The sequence below is a fragment of the Alnus glutinosa genome, chromosome 6 (genome assembly GCF_958979055.1).
Source record: "Alnus glutinosa chromosome 6, dhAlnGlut1.1, whole genome shotgun sequence".
Classification (NCBI taxonomy): Eukaryota; Viridiplantae; Streptophyta; class Magnoliopsida; order Fagales; family Betulaceae; genus Alnus; species Alnus glutinosa.
This window is the reverse complement of record NC_084891.1, coordinates 29,501,682-29,524,853: the sequence shown is the minus strand read 5'-3', so window position 1 is coordinate 29,524,853 and position 23,172 is coordinate 29,501,682. Positions and strand designations below refer to the sequence as shown.

Below are 23,172 nucleotides of genomic sequence, written 5' to 3'. Positions count from 1 at the left end.
AAAAAAAAGCAATTGGTGGCTACCGGGCAGCCACCCCTTGGGGCTGGCCGCGCGGCCTCCCCCGACCACCTCCGGGGGCAGCCACCCCTGCATCATTTTTTTTTTTAAAATTTTTTTTAAAAAAAATTATTTATTTATTTTTTAATTAAATAATCAATATATAATAAATTATTATTATTTAAATTATTATTTTACACAACTTTTCAAAATACCAATCATTATACACAATTTTTTAAACTTCCAATCATTTCTTACCATTAAAATATAATATTTTTCAATATCAAAATTCAACATCCAAACACAATTTTTTACTTCGATATTTGTAAATAGAATTAAAATTCAATTCTAATTCTCAAAATTCAATACCCAAACACAGAAGTTGGAATTTTGATAGGTGGGGAAACTTGGTGGGGGCGAGTAGCAATTGGTGATATTTGGGGAAAGAAAATAATAATAATAATAATAATAAAAAAAAAAAAAAAAAATTGAATTTTGAAGAAGAGCTGGTGGGTGGGGGTAGAAGTTAGCTAGGTAGGCGCCCCCATGAGAGGGAAAATGTTTGCCATGGCAACTACTACTGGGATTTAGACTAATCATTGGAAGCTAATAAAAAAGAATGTTTGAATAAGTGGGGTCTCTGTAATAGAATGTCAAAAACCAAGAGAGGGCAATCCTATATTTCCAAAGGGTCCTACTGATGAATTATATATAGTATATAACCACTTTCAAAAGCCAATTCTAGAACTTCTGTTGGGCTTGTTTGGAGCTGAGAGGTGCTTTACATGTCTAGTTGACTGCAAATTTCTTTAGCTATACGTGGCATTAAATATGCTATAGATATTGTTTACATTGTTTCCTTGAAGGCCTACAAGATGCCTTTTCCATATATGATTTTGGGACGGACATTCTCGACAGTAAGGATGCTCTATTGCATGGTAATAGAACAGTTACATGTGAGAATCTGTTTGGATCGCATATGCCTTGTTCAGGTTATCCGAACATTTGTCCGAATAAGTGAAGTCTAGGCATATTCTGCAATAGAGCAGCACATATAATTTTGGGATGGGCATTCTGTATAATAGGGATGCATGCACTTAACAAGCAATAGAGCAGTTCCATGTGAAAGCCTGTTCGGGTCTCATTTGCCTTGTTCGGACTGTGAAAGCATTTTTCTTCACAGCCAAGTAGATGAAGTCCAGGCAGGCTTGGCAGTAAAGCAGCCTTATTACATGGAATTGAGATCCATGACTTTGAGCCTATTTTAATGTTGTTACGCATGCATTGCTGTATAGGCTGTTGGTGTCACCAATCCTGTGCATTCCGGTCTCATGGTCTAAAAAATTGCAGGCCCGGCATCCCCTTTATTGCATAGTTCTATTGTTTTCTAACTTTCTAAAAGAATTGGATCAAATTCGTGCCCACAGTGTTTACAAGGAGCAAATGTTTTTATTAGTTCTACCAGACACCTTCGAGGTGTTAAGGCCACTGCAGTACTTTTGGGAATCAGCCATTAAAGGCATTTCTAATTGACTTTACTGAGTGGACTGACTCAGTTTTCAGTCTCAATAGTATTTTAAAACCCATATTTTTGAAAAGTCGTGAAAGTGTTTTTATGAGACTTGGAAATATTCATTTAAACTGAGATGAAAATGAGAATGACAATGATCATGATAAATTCATTCACCAAAAAATAAAAAAGTGATGTTGATAACACTACCAATGCCCTCAATAAGTCTATCACAAAAAGCAAGAGAAGAAAAATTACAATTGATGTATCAGTTCCTAAACAACAGGTTTACAGTAGCAGCTGGCAGAGCTATCAAGGAGGTGGATTCTTGTCAGGCCAACCAAAAAAATGGAAGAATAAATGAAGGAATTGAGGCAGAATCGTTCACTTGGTCATCTGTAAAATCTCAAAAACTAACACATTTGTATCCAATTGCTTTTCACTTTTTTGGTCTGAACTTGTAGAAATGTTTGCAAGGGATTGTTTCAGTTAAGACTATCCAAATATATTAAGAGCCTTCATCCTTTTGATCTCTTTCCCTGCCGTGGAGGAACACAGTGAATTGGAGTTACAATCATCCAATTACAATGGATTAACTAAACTCAGCAAGTAAGACACTGTTAAACTTAATTAACAAAATATTTTGTACAATCAAATATCATATGGGATAAAGAAAATAGAAAGAGAACCCAAAAAAAAGGTGTATGAGGTCTGTAGTCTTAGCAATCTTGGAAAAAAAGTTATTCTACAGAAAGATGTTTAAAATGCTGCCTCCTTTAGATAAAATAAAGGCAACTCAAGACAACATACAATTTGTAAAAGGAATTATAATTCCCGAGGCAAAAAATTGTATCTTTAAATAAACATCCCCATGTTTATTTAAAAGGAATTATAATTCCCGAGGAAAAAATTTTACATTTAAATTAACATCTCCATATTTACAAAAGACTTCCAAGAATCAAATACCAGCAAACCCTTCTCATTCTCTAATTGTGAACCAAACAGTTTCAGTAGGTTGACTAATCCGTAATCTCTATGTTTTATAATAGTTGTGATTGCCTTGTTAGATACATTTAATCGTATATAAAGAGCAATGGAAAAATGTCAAGTCATTTAACCTTGACTAGAAGTAGCCAGATAAAAGCTAGGTAATTAGAGGTAGCAATGCTGCACTCATGCAAGATAAGGATTTCAATTCAAAAGCCTCTTTCCTATTTAACTTGCAGTGTACAGTGAACTTACAGCTATTTAAGGCTCCAGGCTGATTTGATATACACCACAGTAACGCATAGATATAAAGAAACATGCATAGACGTACAAATGTAGCAGGAAAAAAGGAAAAAAAAAAAAAAAAAAGTTCCACGCTGAGATATCATGTATAAGATCTTATAGTAACATCTAAGTTCATACATTTTGTGATACAAACAAGCTTTTGAAACAATATTTAGACATTTCTTTCTCGGAAGAATTATAGTATTCAAATTTTGCTGTAAATTGAGAAACCTACCTTCCTCAACTGATAGCTGGATTGATCTTTTCTCCAACTCGATAGCACATCTGTTAAGCTCAACAGGAGATAAATGACGAAACACTGAAAAAATCACAAACAACAAAAAACAGTCAGTACTCTCGAATTTAAAAAATAAGAACATAGAACAGGTAACGTCCTAAAGAAGCACCAGTAGACTACATTCTTACAGTGGATGTAATCCCTCTGATCATACTCATAACACTTCTTCTGAGGCTTCTGCAGATGAAGGAACTGTTCTTTACTTTCCTGATCAGTGTTCCCCTTAGAATCAGCAGAATGAGGAACGTCAGACTCAGAAGTAAGCTGAAGGCAAACGGACTCAGCAGCTAGAAAACCATTACCAGGCTTTTCGAGAGAAATAGGAACTGATGGTCCATCTGGGGAAAACGTTATCACAGAAGCTGTAGGAGTTGGTGCAGATGCAGGCACGCTAGATGTATTTCTTTCCTTCTCTTCAGGATGTTGTTGCGGTAGTTCCGGCTTATTGTGGAAATATTTTCTCAACTTTAGAAAATCAGATTTTTTGTTAGATGCCTCTTGAACTCTTCTCTTGCCTAGCTCTGAATCAGAATTCCTACCAGCATGTGTGACATGTTCATTTGCATCATTACTTCTCCAGGACTGGTGGTAACGGGGTTTTAAAGGGCACTCAGGGTTAAGTCTCTCAGAAACCTTAACAGCATCGGCACTAAGTCCTAGAACACAACTCTCTGGACCATTACAGATTAAGCTCCTGCTATCATTCTGCACATCTCTCAAAGCTACCTTCTTCCTGCCAATTGGTGATTGTTTATGGCACACAGGCAAACTGGTCCCAAAATTTCCTAGCCCACTGTTTTTGAGATTAGTGTTTATCATTTGTGAAGCCAGCAGAACTCGACTAGGGAATAATCCTTGAAGGACTTGGCTACAGAGGCAAAAAGAGAAAGAAGATATATGAAATCAATAAGGATGCCATTGCACTCAAGGTACTTTTGTATATCAGACTGATATGGACTACACCAGTACATGACCAAGAAGTATCTAAATGAGATAAAAGTTTCTATACAGATATCAATGGATTCCCTGCATATGCTATGGTGCCACCATCACAGCCATATTGATATCACATTAACAAACGGAATAATAGGATTTATACCTCGTAAAATTAACACTCTTCTTCTGCTGCACAATTTGAATTACTAACGGCATGATTGACTGACAGTGATATGAGGAAAGTACATACTTAAATGGTAAATAACATAAATCTACCCCCCCTTCAAACCCAAAAACAGACTTTGTAACGTGTGCAACATGGAGAATGGGATAAGATCTGGAGCTTTGTCTAATGCAACTCACCAACTTCATGTTGTGTTCTGCTCTTGTAAATTCAGTCACTAGTTACAGCTAACTATTTGAATCATCTTTCATGAAATAAAAAGAAAGAAATATGGGAAAGGATACACCCAAAATGGGACAACTAATTACAGCTAATAGTTTGTTTGGCTGCATATGGGGGCTCTTTTCGGTTGTTGTCTAGGTGAAAAATAGACAACCTCTCGAGCTGGGATTCATTAGAGAGGAGTCAAGCCCGAGACTCACGTCAGCTAAGATATCTAATAGTTACTAGGACACTGTAGCCTGCAACAAGAACTGAAGCCCAGAATCCTCAAAGGCGAGAAAGCCACATGAATGTAATTAATAATTATAATACTAAGCTTCAGTAGGAGCACCACCAGTTACGGCTCCAGCAGTAACAGCAGTTATAAAATGAGGAAAGGAGGGAGTAAGGGAGAGAGGATGTGACCGGATGGTATTTGCAACAGTGGATGGCGTTACCCTGAACTAACAGTGACTTGGCAAGTGTCCAGCGGTAACTCGAGTAAGCTACTTACTTCCTGAGTACTCTTTCTGGTTTCAGAATAGGTTTTCTCTCCCTTTCTTTCTCTCTTGGAGCTTGCTGAATCCCCCCTCTAGTGGTAGAAAAAAGAGTCATGTGACATCACCCCTTCTCTAGGGCAGTGCGCAACATGATGGGTAGGTGAAAAAATGGGATGTTTGCTAAAAATGACAAGACTTGGTGGCTACTCCTGTTTAGTCTTATTTCCCTAAACGTGCAATATTGTAGAAGGGGAAATAAGACTAAACGTGTAATATCGCAGAAGGGGTGATTTATGCTCTATACAGAGCATTAATAGCTGAAAGTACCTGATAGAGGGAAATTAGTCAAAGTTAAGATGAGGTTTAGCTGCCTGTCTGTTGCACATCACCTCAGTCGTTAGGTTTTCCAAAGACCATCGATTGTGCCAAGAGACATGATGCATTGTCATTGCGGATTTGACAACGGATTGATTAGATCACACCCTTACCTACTAGGCTACTAAACTACAGTTTTCCTTTTTTCTTCATGAGACGACTCATGGACTTAGTTCATGGTTGTAAAGAGATCAGTTGAGAGCTGAAATAGGCGGTGGGTGGTTAAGCTCTTGCAGAGTATATCTGTTTCCGCGTTACCCACGTGAATCTGTTCAATGCCATACTCGCAGTTGTGTTGAAGTAGTCTTGACTCATGAAGATGAAGGTCATGTGCTCCTTTATACTTGATGGGACATCGCTTTTTTACCCATGAAATCCATGCCTTGATTGGGTTTCTTTGGCTTTACTAAGAGGGGGCTTTGAGGACCGGCTAATGTGGGTTCATTGAGCACTTGACCCCCGTGAGCATCCTTTGTAATTGGGCTTCCGCTTAACCATTTGTATATTAGCATTGGTCCATCGTTAAACAACCAGGGGTTGGTTTGGGCCTCTTGGGTCTGATGGGCTGATTGATGCTGAGGTAGACCACGGGCCTGAATCTGGTTGAGTCCATCCCTTTATGCTCCACAATTTTGTGGTAAATACCAGTTGAGCCATTAGCCTTTCATGCCATAGTATAGGATGGGTGATCGACCAGAGCCCAAATAGGCTAGGTCATTGATCCTCTAAGTATAGTGTGGGAAGGATCATCGACTAGGACCCAAATAGGCTGAGTCGTCAACCCTTCAAGTATAGTATGCGATGAGTGATCAATCAAGGCCTGAATAGGCTGGGTCGTCGACTCTCCCGGGTAAAATATAGGATGGGTGATCAACCAGAGCCTAAATGGGCTAAGTCGTTGACCTTCAAATTAGTACAAGATGGGTGATTGACTAGGTCCCAAATAGGTCGAATCGTCGATCCTTTGAGTAGTATAGGATGGGTATCGACCATGGCCTAAATAGGTTGGGTAGTCAATCCTTAAAGCATAGCATGGGATGAGTTATCAACCAACGCTCGAATAGGCTAGGTCATCAACACTCCGAAATATAACATGTGATGTTATATTCTAGAGGCCTAAATAGGCTAAGTCGTCAACCCTTCAAGTATAGTATGGGATGAGTGATCAATCAAGGCCTGAATAGGCCAGGTCATCGACTCTCCCGAGTAAAATATAGGATGGGTGATCGACCAGAGCCTAAATGGGCTAAGTCGTTGACCTTCAAATTAGTATAAAATGGGTGATCGACTAGGGCCCAAATAGGCCGAATCGTCGATCCTTTGAGTAGAATAGGATGCGTATCGACCATGGCCCAAATAGGTTGGGTAGTCAATCCTCAAAGCATAGCATTGGATGAGTTATCAACCAACGCTCGAATAAGCTGGGTCATCAACACCCTCCAGAATATAACATGTGATGGGTAATCAACCAAGGCTCGAATAGGCCGGATCATTGACACTCCAGAGTAGAGCATCGATTGGGTTGTGGGCTACTAGCAGTAGAATATGTTAACCCTCCTTTGGCTGAACTTGTTGATAGAAACATTCTAGCTTTTTCTTGTTAACGCTCCGGGCCAAAATTGTGGCACCATTCAAGTTAACATTTTTTACTTGATGGGCTTGTACTGTAAAAGTTCATGGGCTTTACTCACTTTCAAAAAACGTCTTAAGAGAAGAGGGGTGTCCATGGCTTATAAAGTGTCCAGATTATGTATCTCTTGGCGATGTGGAACACTTTAACACGCCCCTCACATATGGCAACTTTGGCCAAACACGTGTTTATCATCGGGAGGGAAAGACTATCATCATCCAAGGAACCTGCTTTGATACCATGTAAAAGTTCATGGACCTTATTGACTCTCAAAAGACGCCTTAAGAGAGAAGAGGTGTCCAGATCATGTATCTCTTAACGATATAGGACACTTTAACATGTACTATGTGAGCTGGAAGTGAAAAATTACTGCTCAACACCAGTATGATAATTAATCTTTTTCAACGTCGTTATTAGTAAAACACTAACCCATAATACATTCACGCTTTCAAAAGTCTCCAATTGAAAGGCCTAAGTCTTGTTCTGGAGTCTTCCTTGGTTGTGGATGCGGGTTTTCAATGTTCTTTCTGTCATGGGTCTAAATCCGATCTTCAACGGCCTCCTATTGCGAAAAAACGGGAGGTTGGTTCTGCTCCTTTCCCTTTGAATGGTTGCGCTGCTCCTATTGCTGAAAACAGGGCGATTATCAAGTCGGATGGCTTGACTCATTCTCAGAAGTGACCGGTTGGTTTTGGCCCGTATGGGGAGATGGTTTTTTACCCCTTGAGTGTTTGTCATCCCGACATGAAAAGGGTGTGTGTCTGAAGATCAAAGGGAAGAGGGAGCGTTGAGTGTTCCTTGTGGGATTTGGGTTTTAGGGCTTTGGTTTTTGTGGGTTTGGTTGGGCTTCATTCTTGTAACTTTGTGTGCTCTTTGTGGGTTTCAAATTTAAGGTTTCGGGTTTGAGGGTTTTTGGTTGTTGAGGGTTGTTGGATTTCTTTCTTTTGTGGGGCTGTTTCGTTTTTCGCTTTCTATCTAGGTGCGTCCTCTTGTATACTTCCGGTGCACTTAGGAGCGCCTTACGCTTTTAAAAAGACCAGCTTATTACTTATCAAAAAAATTAAGCAACATCACATGTTTCGTCACACATACCCACAAGATTTTCCCCACAATTTTCTGGCCCCTAAAAATAGAACAAAACCGCACTGAGAGAAAGGACCAAATTGAGTGGATGCCCTAGTAACGATACCCAGTAATATCTCTCAATTGTATGACCCAAAGATGAGATATCGACACAGATCTAAGTTTCAAACTCCAAACAAGGTAGTACTCAAACTGCGTTCCAGTCAACTGGGTTATTTAGAAAAACTAAAAAATATGAATTCTAACTTAAAAAAACAATGCTACAAGTTTCTACGGAACGCACTATTCAAGAAATCGAATCAATACAGCACCAGTAGTGTGCCAACCCATACTAATTCTACACAAAGACATAGTAGAATTTCAATTTATGTCTGTTTTTGTCAGTTTTTGATTGTGTGTGTGTGTGTGTGTGTGAGAGAGAGAGAGAGAGAGAGAGAGAGAGAGAGAGAGAGAGAGATGCATATAAATAGAAAGAGGGTGTAACATGAGAGAACAAGATTTTCAAAGAAAGAAAAATACTAGAAATAAAGATTTGGATAGAAGAATTACACTTCAAGCAGCGCGAGCTTTTGCAACCAACCACGGGGAGCGAGCGAGAGAGATTTGAGATTTGTTCGTTTGAAAAGAGGAAATGTGAAATTTTGAAGAGGGGAAATGTTGGCTCCAATGGAGGCGTGAAGATTTTTCAACATGGTTAGTCATTAGTGGAGGGTCCCACTGTGGACTGTAAAGTGTAAACTATTGTCGGACATAATTTTTAAGATTTTATTATATATATATAGTTACTAAAATTCAATCACATCAATATTGGTACCTGTATATATATATATATAAATCCTGAAATTCCACATCAAAATTGTAATTAGAATTGAAGTCCTGCCAACGACGCCGCCACCTCCCTCTTTTTGCCCAGGAAAAAAAAAAAATACACCACCTTCTACACTTTCCAAATGCGGCATTTACAATGATTTATGCTTTTGATTTTTTATGTAAAATAAGTAACCAAATACCCAAAATACAGAATATTTTTTATGTCTTGTAATCAACCATGGGTTCTTTCTTTTGTTTTTAAAGTTTCCAAATGTTGGGTTTGTTTGGTAAATACATGTACAGAGCAGAGTAATGAGTTATTAATTTTGAAATTAGTAAAAAATAATGATGTGATTTAAAGTAAAAAGAATTTATATAGAAAAGTGAAAAGGTTTTGTATTGTAGTGAATTTTTTTATTTAAATAGTAATAACAAATTATTGATGTGATATAAAAAATAAAAAAAGTGAGAATGTTTTGATATTAATTGTTGTTAAAAAATGTAAAAATAAAATAAAAAAATTGTGAATAGTGACCAGCACTATTTTGTTATGCACTAGAGCTTGCCAAACAAGCCCAATGCACAATCAACCTATTAATGAAAGTTGACACCATAAAGTCACGCCATATGTTGGGCAGAAACTCACAGACACTGCAGTAACTAACAGATTAGAATCTCTTACAATTTTAATGAAATTTGAGATTCTCCAATTATATAAACTTAGGTCGTTTCATGCATCAAACGGCATAAAAAATGCTACATATTAAAAATGTGATATGTTAACAATAAGAATCGAATATATTTTTATCAGGTTCTTATATTTTTTGTTGTATAAAAGTTTTGAGTAAAAAACTGTATTTTGATTTTATAAAGAAGAAGCGTCTCTTCAAAAGTGAAGAAAAAGCCTGTTAGAATATTTTTTTTTTCTCGATAAAATGTCATATCTTTAATATGCAACATTTTTCACGTCATTCGATGTAAAAAATGACTTGAATTTACATAATTTGAAAATCTCAAATTTCTTTAAAATTGTAGGAGATTCTGATCCGTCACAAACGCACACAATGGAAAAAGACGGCTTTTTTTTTCTCTTCTTCTTTTCTTTCTTTTTTCTTTTTTCTTTTTTTCAACTAAAAGATGGCTTGATGGAATAATACTAGAAATCTTTGTTGTATCCTTGAAAAAAAAAAAAGATATAACTTTTAAAATTATTATTTGATTTATAATAAATCACTATTAAATTTTGATTAAATTATAATTTTAAAAATTACGTCATTTTTTTAAGAACTCAAATAAGACTTAATAGAATTAGTCGACTTGCTCACATTGTTTTGGCACGAAAACAAGTGAATCAATATATGGACTTCCATTGTGCGACTGCAAAGTTCAAACATGCACGAGAACTTCCTTCACCGAATAAAAATTAGGAAGAAGGTTTTTTGTTTTGTAAATTATAAGGTAAGAAATTATTTGTTTTTATTATTATTTTTTTTATCTGTTGGTAATTTCTAAAAATGTTTCGTGATTTATCAGGCTAGGTGTGCAGTTTGATTGGTCTTGCCACTCTCGCGAATTTTTTGCTTGAGTTGATCGTCCGATGTGTGAGTATGGTACAATAGTGTGATAAGAAGGGTGTGAGAGAGTGAAGCATGTGCCAATTTATGAGCAAACTAATCGTAGTATAATGAACATATTTTTTTTATTATGATATTATATGGAGGTAAAATTGGTGAAGTTAGAAAGCTTATTAAAAGGGATACAATTTTGTATTTTATGATGATTTTTCAATTCCTACGTTTACTAGGTAAAAACTGGGCGTCAATAAAAATTCGAAAAAAGCTTGTTTGAAGTCGCTCCGATTCCTTGAAACCCTAAATCTTGTTTGAATAAGACTTATTATTATTTGAACAAGATTGTGGCTAAGGCATGTTTGAATGCAAATAAAAAATAAATTCTACTTTCTACTGTGTTCGGGTGTTTTATTGGTATTCATAATTTGTCAAAAACAAATCAGATTTTATCTAATTTTTTTTTAATTTTATCTCTAAAAATCAAACCATCTAAATATCTTTTGCCTCAAAATTCGTGCAATAAATTATAGTTGAATTTAAATTTCAACAAATCGAACATCCAAATGTGCCTAGCATAGTTTTTATTTTGGTTTTTCATAAGGTTATGACTAGCTTCTATCTAAACCTAACAAGGACAGCTTCGCCGCCTGTTTTGTCATGTTATGTTTATTTTTAATCAATTTTCAATAAGAAACTCCCTAATATTAAGTTTTCTTTTATTTTTCTTACAAATCCTTTAGATTTTTGGGTTTGTGAAAAAGTGGTGATTTTTGTGTTTATTTGCTCTGCGATCCACTACACCCACGCTACATGAGAGAGGCACGAGAGAATGAAGATTGAAGTCGTGTTATGTGAAACATTGATGGATAGAGGAAGTTACCAAATAGAAGGCAATAATGGATATTTAAGCTACTAAAACTCGGTTGCAATTAGAGATTGAAAGAGCAAATACCAATCGATGCAGAGGAATTACCAGATTGCATTAGCATGTTATGGTGTTTTTTTTTTTTTTTTTTTTTTGGGGGGGGGGGGGTATTATATGCTACAGAGAAATTAGAGAATTCAATGTGATACAGAAGTTAAAATGAAATGCTATTTGATTTTATAATGCTTTGTTGTAATGACTATGATGTTGTTCCTTTGTTGAAACGAAATGACTCTGTGCTGTAATGACTATTTATGTTGTAATGTTGTAATGACTATGACTACACAGATGATGTTAAAACGAAATGCTATTTGCCATTGTTCCATTGTAATGACTAGGATACTGTAATGAGAGAACCATTCACAAGTATGTCATACTCATAGCATTACCCTAGCAAAATACATTCGACATATTATTGTTGCAACAATCTTCAAATACATCCAACCACCAAGAAACTAATGTTCAACAACATCAACATATTCCACCCATATCATTTAAATTACACGAGAATTATCAAAACCCTGTGCAAATTACACAACATCATTGGACCATTACAACTGCCACTTGGGCTTGTTTCTGATCCTCTTTGCTCTGGAAACATCCATTGTATCGTCAGCATTTAGGATCACCCTTTTGCCCTTTGCAGCATCCTTCTTAGCAATTAGTTCAAAATCAGGTGGTATGCCCTCACTGGTTGCAGGGGATTTGCCCTTTCCATCATCCTTCTTGGTAGTTGGGTCATAATCAGGTGGTGCAACCCTAAACTTAACTCCCCTGCTAGGAGGACCCCATGAACAAAGTGCCCCAGCTCCAGCTATTTCTAGACCAGCTGGGTCACCAGTAAGATCAAAAACCAGCTTCCCTTTATTTGGATCTTTCTTAACAGGAACATACTCCCTCAGACGACCAGATGCTCTAGTCCTAATTGCTTTTCCAATCTTGGTCTTTTTGGTCTGATTTGGTGCTAGAGCCTTCTTCGCAGCTGAGATATCATGTATAAGATCTTATAGTAACATTTAAGTTCATTCCTTTAGTGATACAAACAAGTTTTGAAACAATTAGACATTTCATTTCTTCAGGAGAATTATAGTAATAAAAATTTTGCTGTAAATTGAGAAACCTACCTTCCTCAACTGATAGCTGGATTGATCTTTTATCCAACTTGATGGCACATCTGCTAAGCTCAACACTAGAAAAACGACGCAACACTGATAAAATCACAAAAAGAAAAAAAACAGTTTCAGTATTCATGAATGTGAAAAAATGAAAAACATAGAACAGATATTGTCCTAAAGCAGCACCGCAAGTCTACAATGTCTTACTGTGGATGCAATCCCTCTGATCATACTCATAACAATGCTTCTGAGGCTTCTGCAGACAAAGGAACCGTTCTTTCCTTTCCTGATCAGTACTCCCCTTAGAATCAGCTGAATGAGGAACCTCAGATTCAGAAGTAAGCTGAAGGCGATCAGATTCAGCAGCTGACAAACCATTACCAGAAGCGGTAGAAGCTGGTGTAGATGCAGGTACAATAGACATATTTCTTTCCTCCTCTTCCGGATGTAGTTGGGGTAGTTCCGGCTGATTGTGGAAATATTTTCTCAACTTCAGAAAATCAGATTTTGTGTTAGAAGTCTCTCGAAATCTTCTCTTGCCTAGTTCTGAATCAGAATTCCTACCAGAATGTGTGAGATGTTCATTTGCACCATTACTTCTGCAGGACTGGTGGTAACAGGGGTTTGTAGGGCACTCAGGGGTAAGTCTCTCAGCCCCAGAAACCTCAACAGCATCAGCACTAAGTCCTAGAACCCAACTCTCTGGATCATTATACATTAAGCTCCTGCCATCGTTCTGCACATATCTCAAAGGTACCTTTCTTGTGGCAATTGGTGATTGTTTATGGCACACAGGCAAACCAGTCCCAGAATTTCCTAGCCCATTGCTTTTGAGATTAGAGTTGATCATTTATGGAACCAGCAGAAGTCAACTTGGGACTAATCCTCCAAGGACTTGGCTGCAGAGGCAAAAGTACAAGAAGATTGTACATCAGACTGACAGGGACTACACAAGTAAATGACCAAGAAGGTAATATAAATGAGATAAATAGTTTCTATACAGATACCAATGGATTCCCTACATAGGCTATGGTGCCACAAAGACACCCATATTAGTATCACATTAACAGATGGTATAATAGAATTTAGATCTAGCAATATTAACACACTTTCTTCTGCTGTACAACTTAAATACTGACAGCAAGATTCACTGATAGTGATATGAGGAAACAACATACTTAAACAGTAAATAACACAAATCTAAGCTCAAAAAAAAAAAAAAAAAACAAAAGCCTTCGTAACGTGTGCACCATGGAGAACGTGGATAATATCTGAAGCTTTGTCTAATGCAACTCACCAACTTCATGTTGTCTTCTGTTGTAAATTCAGTCACTAGTTACCGCTAACTATTAAAATAGCTTTTCATGAAATAAAAGAAAGAAAAGATGGGAAAGGATACACCCAAAACGGGCCAACAATTACAGCTAATAGTTTGTTTAGTCACTCTGATATATTCTAAAAACAAAATCATCAACAAACAACCAACAACAACAAAAACTCTCTTCAAAACACCACAAAAGTTTTCACCTTTATGTCACAAAGATCACTTTTTCAAACAAAAAACATCCATAAAACACATTAACAAACATACCTATTAATCTTTTTCAATGTTGTTATTAGTGAAACCGTAACCTACAAAAAAATTCACTCTTTCGAAAGTCTCCAATTGAAAGGCCTAACAATGAATACACTAAAACCAAATACCATTTAGCAACTTCTTTTTATTTTTTTGGATGAATCGCCATTCAGCAACTTCACATGTTTCCTCACACAAACCCACAAGATTTCCCCCACAATTTGGCCCCAAAGAATAGAACAAAACAGCACTGGGAGAAAGTACCAAAATGAGAAGATGCCCTAGAAATATCGACAAATTGTAAAGTTTCAAACTTCAAACTTCAAACTAGGTAGTACTCAAACTGTGTTCCAGTCAACTGGGTTATTTAGAAAAAAAAAAAAAAAAAAAAAGAAAAAAAAAGAAAAAAAAAGGAATTCTAACTTGAAGAACAGTGCTACAAGTTTCTCCAGAACTCACTATTTAAGAATTCGAATCGACAGACCACCAGTAGTGTGCTCTACCTTAAATATCGGAAAACGTCAACCCGTACTAATTCCATGCGGAGACATGGTAGAAGCTTCAATTTATGTCTGCCTTTGTGTTTGCGTGTGTGAGAGAGAGAAAGAAGATCTAACATGATTGTGGAGAATCAGAAGGAAAAAGGTTTTCAAAGAAAGAAAATTACTAGAGATAAGACTTGGATAGAAGAATTACACTTCAAACACCGCAGCCTATTGCAACCGACCACAGCTAACGAGAGATTTGGTAAGTGTAAATGTTGCCTCGAATGTTCCCCCAAACATACCCTCAAGCATAGGGTTAACATACCATCAGACATACCCTCAAATCTCAATGTTCTCCCAACTACCCATTGGGTTAATATTCCCTAAACTACCTCCTTAAAGGCCAGCAAAAAAAAAATTCTTATAAACTCGAAAAATAAAAAATAAAAACCTAAAACTAAAAACAAAAAAGAAAAAGGGTTTGAAAAACCATCCACATGGGTGATTGGTGTAAGGAGGTGAATCGGCCACCCTTAAAACTTATAAAGGGATTGTTTGGAGGTTTTATATATATATATATATATATATATATATATATATATGTAATTTTATGAAATGTATTTTTGTTGTTATAGAAGACTTTGGCATTTTCTTGGTAATATAAAGGGGACATTTACCATTTGTCAGTTTGTAAGAACATTAATAATAAAATAGTAGTTTGATGAGATATATATACTTTTCTTTTAAATATATAATGGGGATGAACAGTATAGAGAAGGACTTCAGGTTTGCCTATTTTGGACGAGTCTTGCTACACAGGGGACGTCCGTCCCTTGTGAGCCTTTTATAATATAATAATAATTTTTTATTAAAAAATAAGCTTTGATATCACATCAAAGCTTACTTTTTAATAAGAAATTATTATTTTATTATAAATGGATGATGGGGACGGATGGGTGTCCCCTATCAAGCATTTCCCATTTTGGACAAGCAAGTTTTGCACTTGACTACTTGAGTAATGCTACACTAGCATACTCATACGCCCACTCTCATTCTCACACTCGTTGATGTAATTATTAAAATTACTATTAAACTTGAGATAAATTACTTCTGAATTTTTATCAAATGATAATTTCAAAAGAATGTGAAAATGTATGTAGCATTTATCATTGCACTTTGTACTGTCCGAATTGGTGAACTTATTAACTCGCCTGCTATGTCAAGTTGTTTGAATTAAGTAAAATTTAGGCAGTTAATCGTAAGAAATCTCCATCAATAAAGTCCACTGTAAAATATTGTCACATAATATCTAGGATATTTTATTAATATATGATAATTTAAATTTGATGACATCAATATTAGTATCAGACTGGAGTGCCCTACAAAAGGAGATTTTGCCCAATTTTTCCTGTACGTTGTAATTGGACACCTATTTGTGAGGAGAATTTAAGGTTGAGCACACCACTGAAGGAGTAACTTCAATGCTCTGCCCTCTTACTCTTGAGTCCTCCAAAAATCTTCATTTCACTGACTGACAGTGCAGCGGTCGTAACAATTTATTGACAGTGCTGTATTCTATAAAAGACAACCTCCAACCTCTTCATCGACAGAGAGACAAGAAGATAGAAGAAGACTCATCTCAAGATTTATAAATATGGAAAATGCTAGATTTATACAACTCTTTTACAACATTATGCACACTAACATAAGAATTCAAAGTCCTCCGCATTAAATGGAAGAGAATTCCTTAGAACATAGTCCTACTTCAACAATCACGGTAACAACAAAGTACGTGAAGCCACAAAAAGTTACAAAAGTATGCATGATTGAATGAGATAGCCTTGAAAAGAAGAAGAAAAAGGAGAGCCTTGCAACAGCTAGCAGTCGAAAGGAACAGAACACCAATTACGTTTCCGTCGAAGTTCTCTCTGTTATTAGTAATTATAACATTAATTGAAGAGAAGACAAAAGAAAGAGAAATTATTCGATAACTTTTTCAAGAGAAATTGGATCAGAATAGAAAGAAAAGGTAGAGAAAGTATACCTGCAGCATGCTGGCTCTCTCCGAATGAAGTCATTATTTGATCATTAGATTAAACCCAAGATTCCTCTGCAATTCCTCAAGCATCGGTTTCAAAGATATGTTACTCCCTGACACCTCCACATCTCGCAGGGCATTCAAACTCTGTAGTTCTTCCCGAGGAAGCATTTTCAACTCATTGCATTCTTTGATAACCAAACACATGAGGAGTGGCCTTGCGCCTCTCCCCTGTTCCCAATTTTCAATTTCCAATTTTTCCAATTTCAAAACTTCGAGTACAGGAAACGAATCTGCAATAACTCTGAGTCCAGGAGGGGGTTCTGCATCCACTTCAAGGTTAGAAAGGAAGCAACTTCGTAGTTTTAGTATGTGAAGAATGGGAAGTTGCCCGAGCACTATCATTCCGCCACCCACTCCTAAATACACTTCTCGTAAGGTTATCTTGGTGATTGTCAATGGAAACGAACGTGGAAATTCTGAACAATTTATAATTTTCAACGTTTGAAGATAAGCTAACAGGTGAAGACTTTCAAAAACATCTATTGCCCCACAGTTGCTCTCGTTGGACGCAAACCATATTCCTAATTTCCTTATTGTAGTAGGGGCAATCAGGGGCACATTTTGTAGGTCGAGCGATACAGTGGATAGGACTTGGAGGTTCCACATAGCTTCAACTTTTGGGTTCAAATCGTGAAGTAAACTCACTGGCCCAGAGGTATACAGATTTCTTAAACGTCGCAGTTTCCATATCCCTTTTGGCAGCCGATTGAGAGAAGTACCTCTCATATCAAGTGTTTCTAGATTCACAAGGTTACAAATGGAATCCGGAATAACTTTCAGTGCATCAGATTCTATACCCAAGTACCTCAAATGGATCAATTGTGATATCATTGTGGGAATAGAATACAGATCTACATGCTTGAAACTAAGTACCCAAACCAACTTGAAGTTTTCATTGACCCATTTCCAGTGGTTTGGATCAAAGCCGCTATATGTATCATCGCCGCGAAACAACAAAGAACGGGCAGATGTAGGGTGAGAGGGGTTAGAAGAAATATATGGATCAATGCTACCCTGTATGGAAAGTCTGCGGGATGCGTTCGCGGATAAATTCTTAACATCACGAACCTCAAGAAACTTCTCTTCTACACTCTTAGATATGCAGAAGTCTCGTAGAAGATCATGGACATGACATGTCTTTGCTTTTCCATTTGTCCTTACGCTAGCCATTTGGACCAAGCTTCGATCAATGAGCTCCTTCAAGTAGTCTTCCGCAACTTTCTCTGAGCTTACTTTGTGATCAGTGTGCTGTATGAAACCCTCAGCTACCCATAGGTTTATCAGTTGCTTTACAGGGATCTCAAAGTCTTCTGGATATACACCAAGATACAAAAAACATGGTTTTAAGTGCCGAGGCAGGTAGGTATAGCTCAAGGCCAATATGTCTTTGCATTCACTAAGGTGCCAATTTACATTGCCACAGATTTCAGACCATGTTCGGTGTGTCTTCTCTACTTTTGCTAAAAGGCCCCCTAATACTACAATGGAAAGTGGTAGGCCTCGACAACCTATTGCCATTTGTCTCAACAGAGTTTTTAACTCTCGAGGACAATCCCCCCTTTGGAACACCTTCCTACGTAAGAGTTTCCTACTTTCATCTTGATCAAGAAATGGGAGAAGGTAGGGATCAGAAGTATGCCGTGCATCTAGAGCCACTTTTTTATTGCGGCTGGTGATCAATATTCTGCTTCCATTAAAGTTATCAGGAAAAACAGATCGTACCTCATTCCAGACTTCTGAACTCCAGATGTCGTCCATGACTACAAAGTACTTCTTCCCTTGCAAGTATTCGGACAGCTTGTTTTGTAACTCATTCTCACTCAAGTATTTCAGCCTCCTTCTCAACTCATCTGGTATTGCCATCTCCTTTAAAATTGTAACCAACAGCTCTCTGATTGTGAAATCTTGAGATACGTACACCCATACACGGCAATTAAAGTGGCTCACGACACGAGGATTTTTGTATATTTTCATGGCAAGAGTGGTCTTGCCCAACCCGCCCATTCCGATGATTGAAATGACATCAAGCTTAGGATTCATTTGATCAGTAAGTTGCGTCACCAATGTCTCCCAGTGGTGAACGAAGCCCACCACGTTATCTTCCTCAACTTCTCTCCTACGTCTGTGCAGTTCCTTCGCCGCCTCATCTACGCTAGATCTTCTGGCTTCAGTTCTTTCAATGACGTACCTTTCTCTATTCTTGTCGATTTTTTTGATTTCTGTGTCGATGGCTTCGATCTTCCTTCCAACATCATGAAGCATATTTGCGTGGGTAACGCTATGCAATATCTTCCCCACCGTGCTCCTCCCCTTGTGTTTTGCAACGTTGAGGATGAATGTGTCAATAACATCGTGAGCCTCGTGAGCAACGTCCCTGATTTGCCTGACTACCTCCCTCACTATTGGATGCTCGTTCCGTTCCCCTACAGAGTTCTCAAGGAAGATATTTATCAGACTGAGCTCCCTTTGAAGTGACTTGACTTGATCCTCCACTCCACGAAGGAAATTTGCTTCTCGATTGAGTACCTCGGGCAAGTACTGTAGGAGGAAAGTAACAGGATTGTCTCCCATTTGTGCTTATCTTCGCTCCCGTAAATGTCTTTCAAACTCACAGATTGACCTGTGTTTTTTTCCTGATTAATTGTTGGGGTGGTGGTGGGAGGTAGAGGAAAGAGAGAAGGGAGAATGAAAGGAAACTGATTGATCAAGTCCGCGTGTAGAGTCTATCAAAAAAAAAAAAAAGTCCGCGTGTAGAGGTAGTAATGGATAGGGGAGAAAGAGATTTAAGAGGGAAGGAACGATTGATGAAGAACTGAGTTCAGAAATTACATTGACGGGTGGGGATGAAGAAAAACTTTTTGGGCGCTCAGAGAGAGAACTGGTGGGTCAATAATTACGATGACTTTTTTTTAAGGCGAGAAATGTTGGAGCGTGGCATTCAATTTTTTTTTTTTCAGACTTTTTGGGTCCTTCCCAATGACGTGGCATTCAAATTTTTTTTTTTGAAAAATTTGCATTGTCCGTATGAGTTACTTCTCTGTCTCCTCATTCCTCTTTTCTCTCTCCCCTATTTCCTCCATGAAAATTGCAAAGCTCTCTCTCTCTCTCTCTCTCTCTCATTTTTCCTCTCTTTCTAAGAAAACAACAGATCTGAGTCTCGCCTTTCTCTTTTCCCGAGAACCCAACAAGTCTCTTCAGAACACTTCAACGAGCTAGAACAGCCGTATCCGTGTCTTCTGAACTTCATCTACTTCTTCCACCGTTCTTTCCCTCTCAATTTCCTTCTTCCCTAACAACTACTACCATAACTACGAACAGAAAAAAAAAAAAAAAAAAAAAATTCCAAAGGGTAAACAACTTACATCCTCCCTTCCCTCGCCATGTTTCTGGGTTTTTAAAAGATTCAAGGGAGGGAAGATAAGCAAGTATGGCCGAATTTGTTGTTGATTTCCGCGTAGAGCACTTGTCCCAGCTACTGGCAGAAGAAGCGAACTCCTTTGGTGGAGTTGAGGACCAAGTCAAGTCGCTTCATCGGGAGCTCAGACTGATAAATATATTCCTCAAGAACTCCGAGAGGAAACGGAGCGGCCATAAAATGTTGGGGGATGATCAATTCCAGTCGAAACAAAGTAAAGAGGATAAGATTAACAACAGGCTGAAATGGCGCGGCCATAAAATGGTGGAGAATGTAATCAGAAAAATCCTGGACGTTGCTTACGAGGCTGAGGAAGTTATCGACACAATCATCTTCGACGTCGCAGTACAGACAGACAAGCCGAAGAAGATTGATAATGCTACCCACGTAAGATTGCTTCATGATGTTGCAAAGAAGATAGAAGACTTAAACAAAGAAACCAACACAATCTACGGCAATATAGAAATGTACGGCATTGAAAGAGCTGAAGCTAGCGTAGATGCGGCCTCGGAGGCACGGTACAAACGTCGGATAGAAGTCGAGGAAGATGACGTGGTGGGCTTCGATTACGTCTCGACGACATTGGTGAAACAGCTTACGGAAAGGAATCAACAGCTTGATGTCGTTTCAATCGGCGGATGCTCTGGGTCGGGCAAAACCACCCTTGCCAGAAAAATCTACAATAATGTTGACATCAAGAGTCACTTTGCTTTCCGTGCGTGGGTGTACCTATCTAATTACGATTTCAGCAGCAGAGAGGTGTTAATTGAAATTTTAAAGTCTGTGATGTCAAAATCAGATGAGTTGACAAGGAAGAAGCTGTTCAAATACTTGAGTGAGAATGAACTAAAAAAGAAGCTGTTCAAATGCTTGCAAGGGAATAGGTACCTAGTAGTAATGGACGATTTTATGAATCTCGCATCCTGGGATAAGTTAAGATCGGCTTTTCCTGATGAGTCGAACGGAAGCAGAATAATGATGATCACCAGCTACACCCAAATGGCACTGTTTTTACATGCAAGCCTTACTCCTCCCTACCGTCTTCAGGTTCTTAACGAAGATGAAAGCTGGAAACTCTTAAGTAAGAAGGTGTTCCGAGGAGGAACATGTCCTCCTGAATTAGAAACTCCAGGGAGACAACTCGCTAAAGCTTGTAAGGGCTTACCCCTTACAATTGTGTTATTAGCGGGCATTTTTGTAAACAACGAGAAGAAATACGAAACATTGGTGGAATTTAATCATGTACGTAGGAACCCCGAACGAATAGTACGGGAATTATGCTACTTGGAGCTGCCCCGACACTTGAAACCATGCCTTTTGTATTTTGGTGTATTCCCAAAAGGCTTTGAGATTCCTGTAAGGCTATTGATCAACTTGTGGGTAGCGGAGCGTTTCATACCGTACTCTCGCAATATAGATCCAGCGGATGTTGCTGAAGACTACTTGGAGGAGCTCATTGATCGAAGCTTGGTCCAAATAGTTAGCAGAAGGACAGATGGAGGAGCAAAGACATGCCGCATCCATGATCTTGTGAAAAGCTTATGCATAGATCAAAGGTGCGTAGCTGACAGATTTCTTGATGTAGTTTCCAATATTTTTGATTCGGCCAAATCATGCAGAGTTTCCCTCCAGAGTCCCAGCCCTAATATTCCACATTTTTCTCTAATCCCCCGTAGCACCCCAAATGTCCGCTCATTGTTGTTTTTCAACCAAACTACATATGGCTTAGATCCGAAGCAATGGAAATGGGTCCACGAAAACTTCAAGTTGGGTCGGGTGCTTTATTTCGGGTATGTAAGTCTCTACTCCGTTCCCACAGTGATAACAAAATTGATCCATTTGAGGTACTTGGGTATAGAGTCTGATGCACTGAAAGCTATTCCACATTCCATTGGCAACCTTATAAATCTAGAAACCCTTAACATGAAAGGTACTTTTCTGAATTGTTTGCCAAAAGAAATATGGAAGCTGCGACGTTTACGGAATCTATATGTGTCTGGGCCAGTGAGTTTACCTAACGATTTGGACCCAGAGGTTGAAGTTCTGGGGAACCTCCAAGTCCTTTCCACTGTCTCGCTTACGCCACAAAGTTCACTAAGGATCCCTAATGTAAGGAAATTAGGATTGTGGTTTGCGTCTGATGAGAGCAACACCGAAGTAGTAGATGCAGTAAAAAGCCTCCACCATTTACATCGTCTTCGAACATTGAAGATTATAAATTGTTCAGAATATCATTGTCTTCGAATGTCGACACTTCCATTGACAATAACCAAGATAACCTTACGAATTGTGCGCTTAAAAATCCGAAGAGACATGAAAGTGCTGGGGGAACTTCCCAATCTGCAGATATTGAAACTACAAAGTTGTTTGCTTTCTAGTAAGCTCCACGTCTTTGCAGGTTCGTTTCCTCAACTTCAGGTCCTTAAATTAGAAAATTTGAAAATTAAAAAATGGAAACAGAGGAGAGGCGCAATGCCATGCCTCAAGCATTTGGTTATCAAACAATGCAATGAGTTGACCATGCTCCCTTCGAATCGAATGAATTTGACCGCTGTCCGAGATGCGGAGGTATTATGGAGCAGCTCAGAATCAGCAAAGATGCTTCAGGAATTGCAGGTGAAGTTTGGGTTCAATCTACTGATCTATCCTCCTCTAACTGCCGACCTTCATGAACAAACTGCCACATGACAGAGTAATTCGACGGAAGCAGAGATGGTACGGTGTTCCTTTCTATTGGTGTTACCTGTTACGAGGTAGTCCCTTGATATGCATGGTCTTTGTTTGCTACTCAGTTGTTGTCTTTTCTTTTTCATGGAATGATTTTATGTTTGTTGCTTCTAATAATTTGTACTCGTACCTTTTCGTTATTGGAGGCATATATGCCACCACCAGACTGTTTAAATGACACGTTAGTGTTTCTAATAGCTATCTGTAATTAGCATCTTGATTTGTATTTGGCGATGCATGGCATGGAGATTTTTAAACCATGTGACCTACTACACGCCCAAATTTTAATTGGAATATCGCGGCCCAATTGGATGGAAGTGACATGCAATTGACTTTTAGGCTTTACCACCAGGAATACCGGAATAGGAGGAATATAGGCAGGATAGCACTTCATCAAACTTAACCACTTTTACTAACAACATGCACAATTGCAACAATGCATGAATCTCCTCGGTATTGAT

The 23,172-nt window shown here is 38.1% G+C and overlaps 4 protein-coding genes across 8 annotated transcripts; 1 reads left to right on the top strand and 3 right to left on the bottom strand.

The window, feature by feature from the left end:
• Positions 1-1,671: 1,671 nt before the first annotated feature.
• Positions 1,672-8,676, bottom strand: LOC133870064 (uncharacterized). Its single transcript, XM_062307107.1, has 4 exons — positions 8,536-8,676; positions 3,206-3,945; positions 3,015-3,098; positions 1,672-2,046 (listed from the first exon to the last, which is right to left on the bottom strand). Exons 2-4 carry the CDS (start codon positions 3,894-3,896, stop codon positions 2,003-2,005), a joined length of 819 nt encoding a protein of 272 aa, XP_062163091.1. The 5' UTR covers positions 3,897-3,945; positions 8,536-8,676; the 3' UTR covers positions 1,672-2,002.
• Positions 8,677-11,677: 3,001 nt separating this feature from the next.
• LOC133871966 (uncharacterized) lies at positions 11,678-14,818 on the bottom strand. 5 transcript variants are annotated; one of them, XM_062309454.1, is made up of 4 exons: positions 14,680-14,818; positions 12,615-13,306; positions 12,417-12,500; positions 11,678-12,274 (listed from the first exon to the last, which is right to left on the bottom strand). In XM_062309454.1, exons 2-4 carry the CDS (start codon positions 13,255-13,257, stop codon positions 11,844-11,846), a joined length of 1,158 nt encoding a protein of 385 aa, XP_062165438.1. In that variant the 5' UTR covers positions 13,258-13,306; positions 14,680-14,818; the 3' UTR covers positions 11,678-11,843. The 5 variants fall into 5 exon arrangements, with proteins under 5 accessions (XP_062165438.1, XP_062165441.1, XP_062165439.1 ...); XM_062309457.1 differs by having other exon boundaries at positions 14,651-14,771; XM_062309455.1 differs by lacking the exon at positions 14,680-14,818 and adding an exon at positions 14,487-14,634.
• A 1,001-nt stretch (positions 14,819-15,819) lies between these two features.
• LOC133871327 (putative disease resistance RPP13-like protein 3) lies at positions 15,820-19,285 on the bottom strand. The gene is made up of 2 exons (XM_062308750.1): positions 16,513-19,285; positions 15,820-16,396 (listed from the first exon to the last, which is right to left on the bottom strand). The coding sequence occupies exon 1, from the start codon at positions 19,138-19,140 to the stop codon at positions 16,546-16,548; it is 2,595 nt and encodes an 864-aa protein (XP_062164734.1). The 5' UTR covers positions 19,141-19,285; the 3' UTR covers positions 15,820-16,396; positions 16,513-16,545.
• A 711-nt stretch (positions 19,286-19,996) lies between these two features.
• LOC133871715 (putative late blight resistance protein homolog R1B-14) lies at positions 19,997-22,672 on the top strand. Its single transcript, XM_062309129.1, has one exon. The coding sequence runs from the start codon at positions 19,997-19,999 to the stop codon at positions 22,670-22,672; it is 2,676 nt and encodes an 891-aa protein (XP_062165113.1).
• The last annotated feature ends 500 nt before the right edge of the window (positions 22,673-23,172 follow it).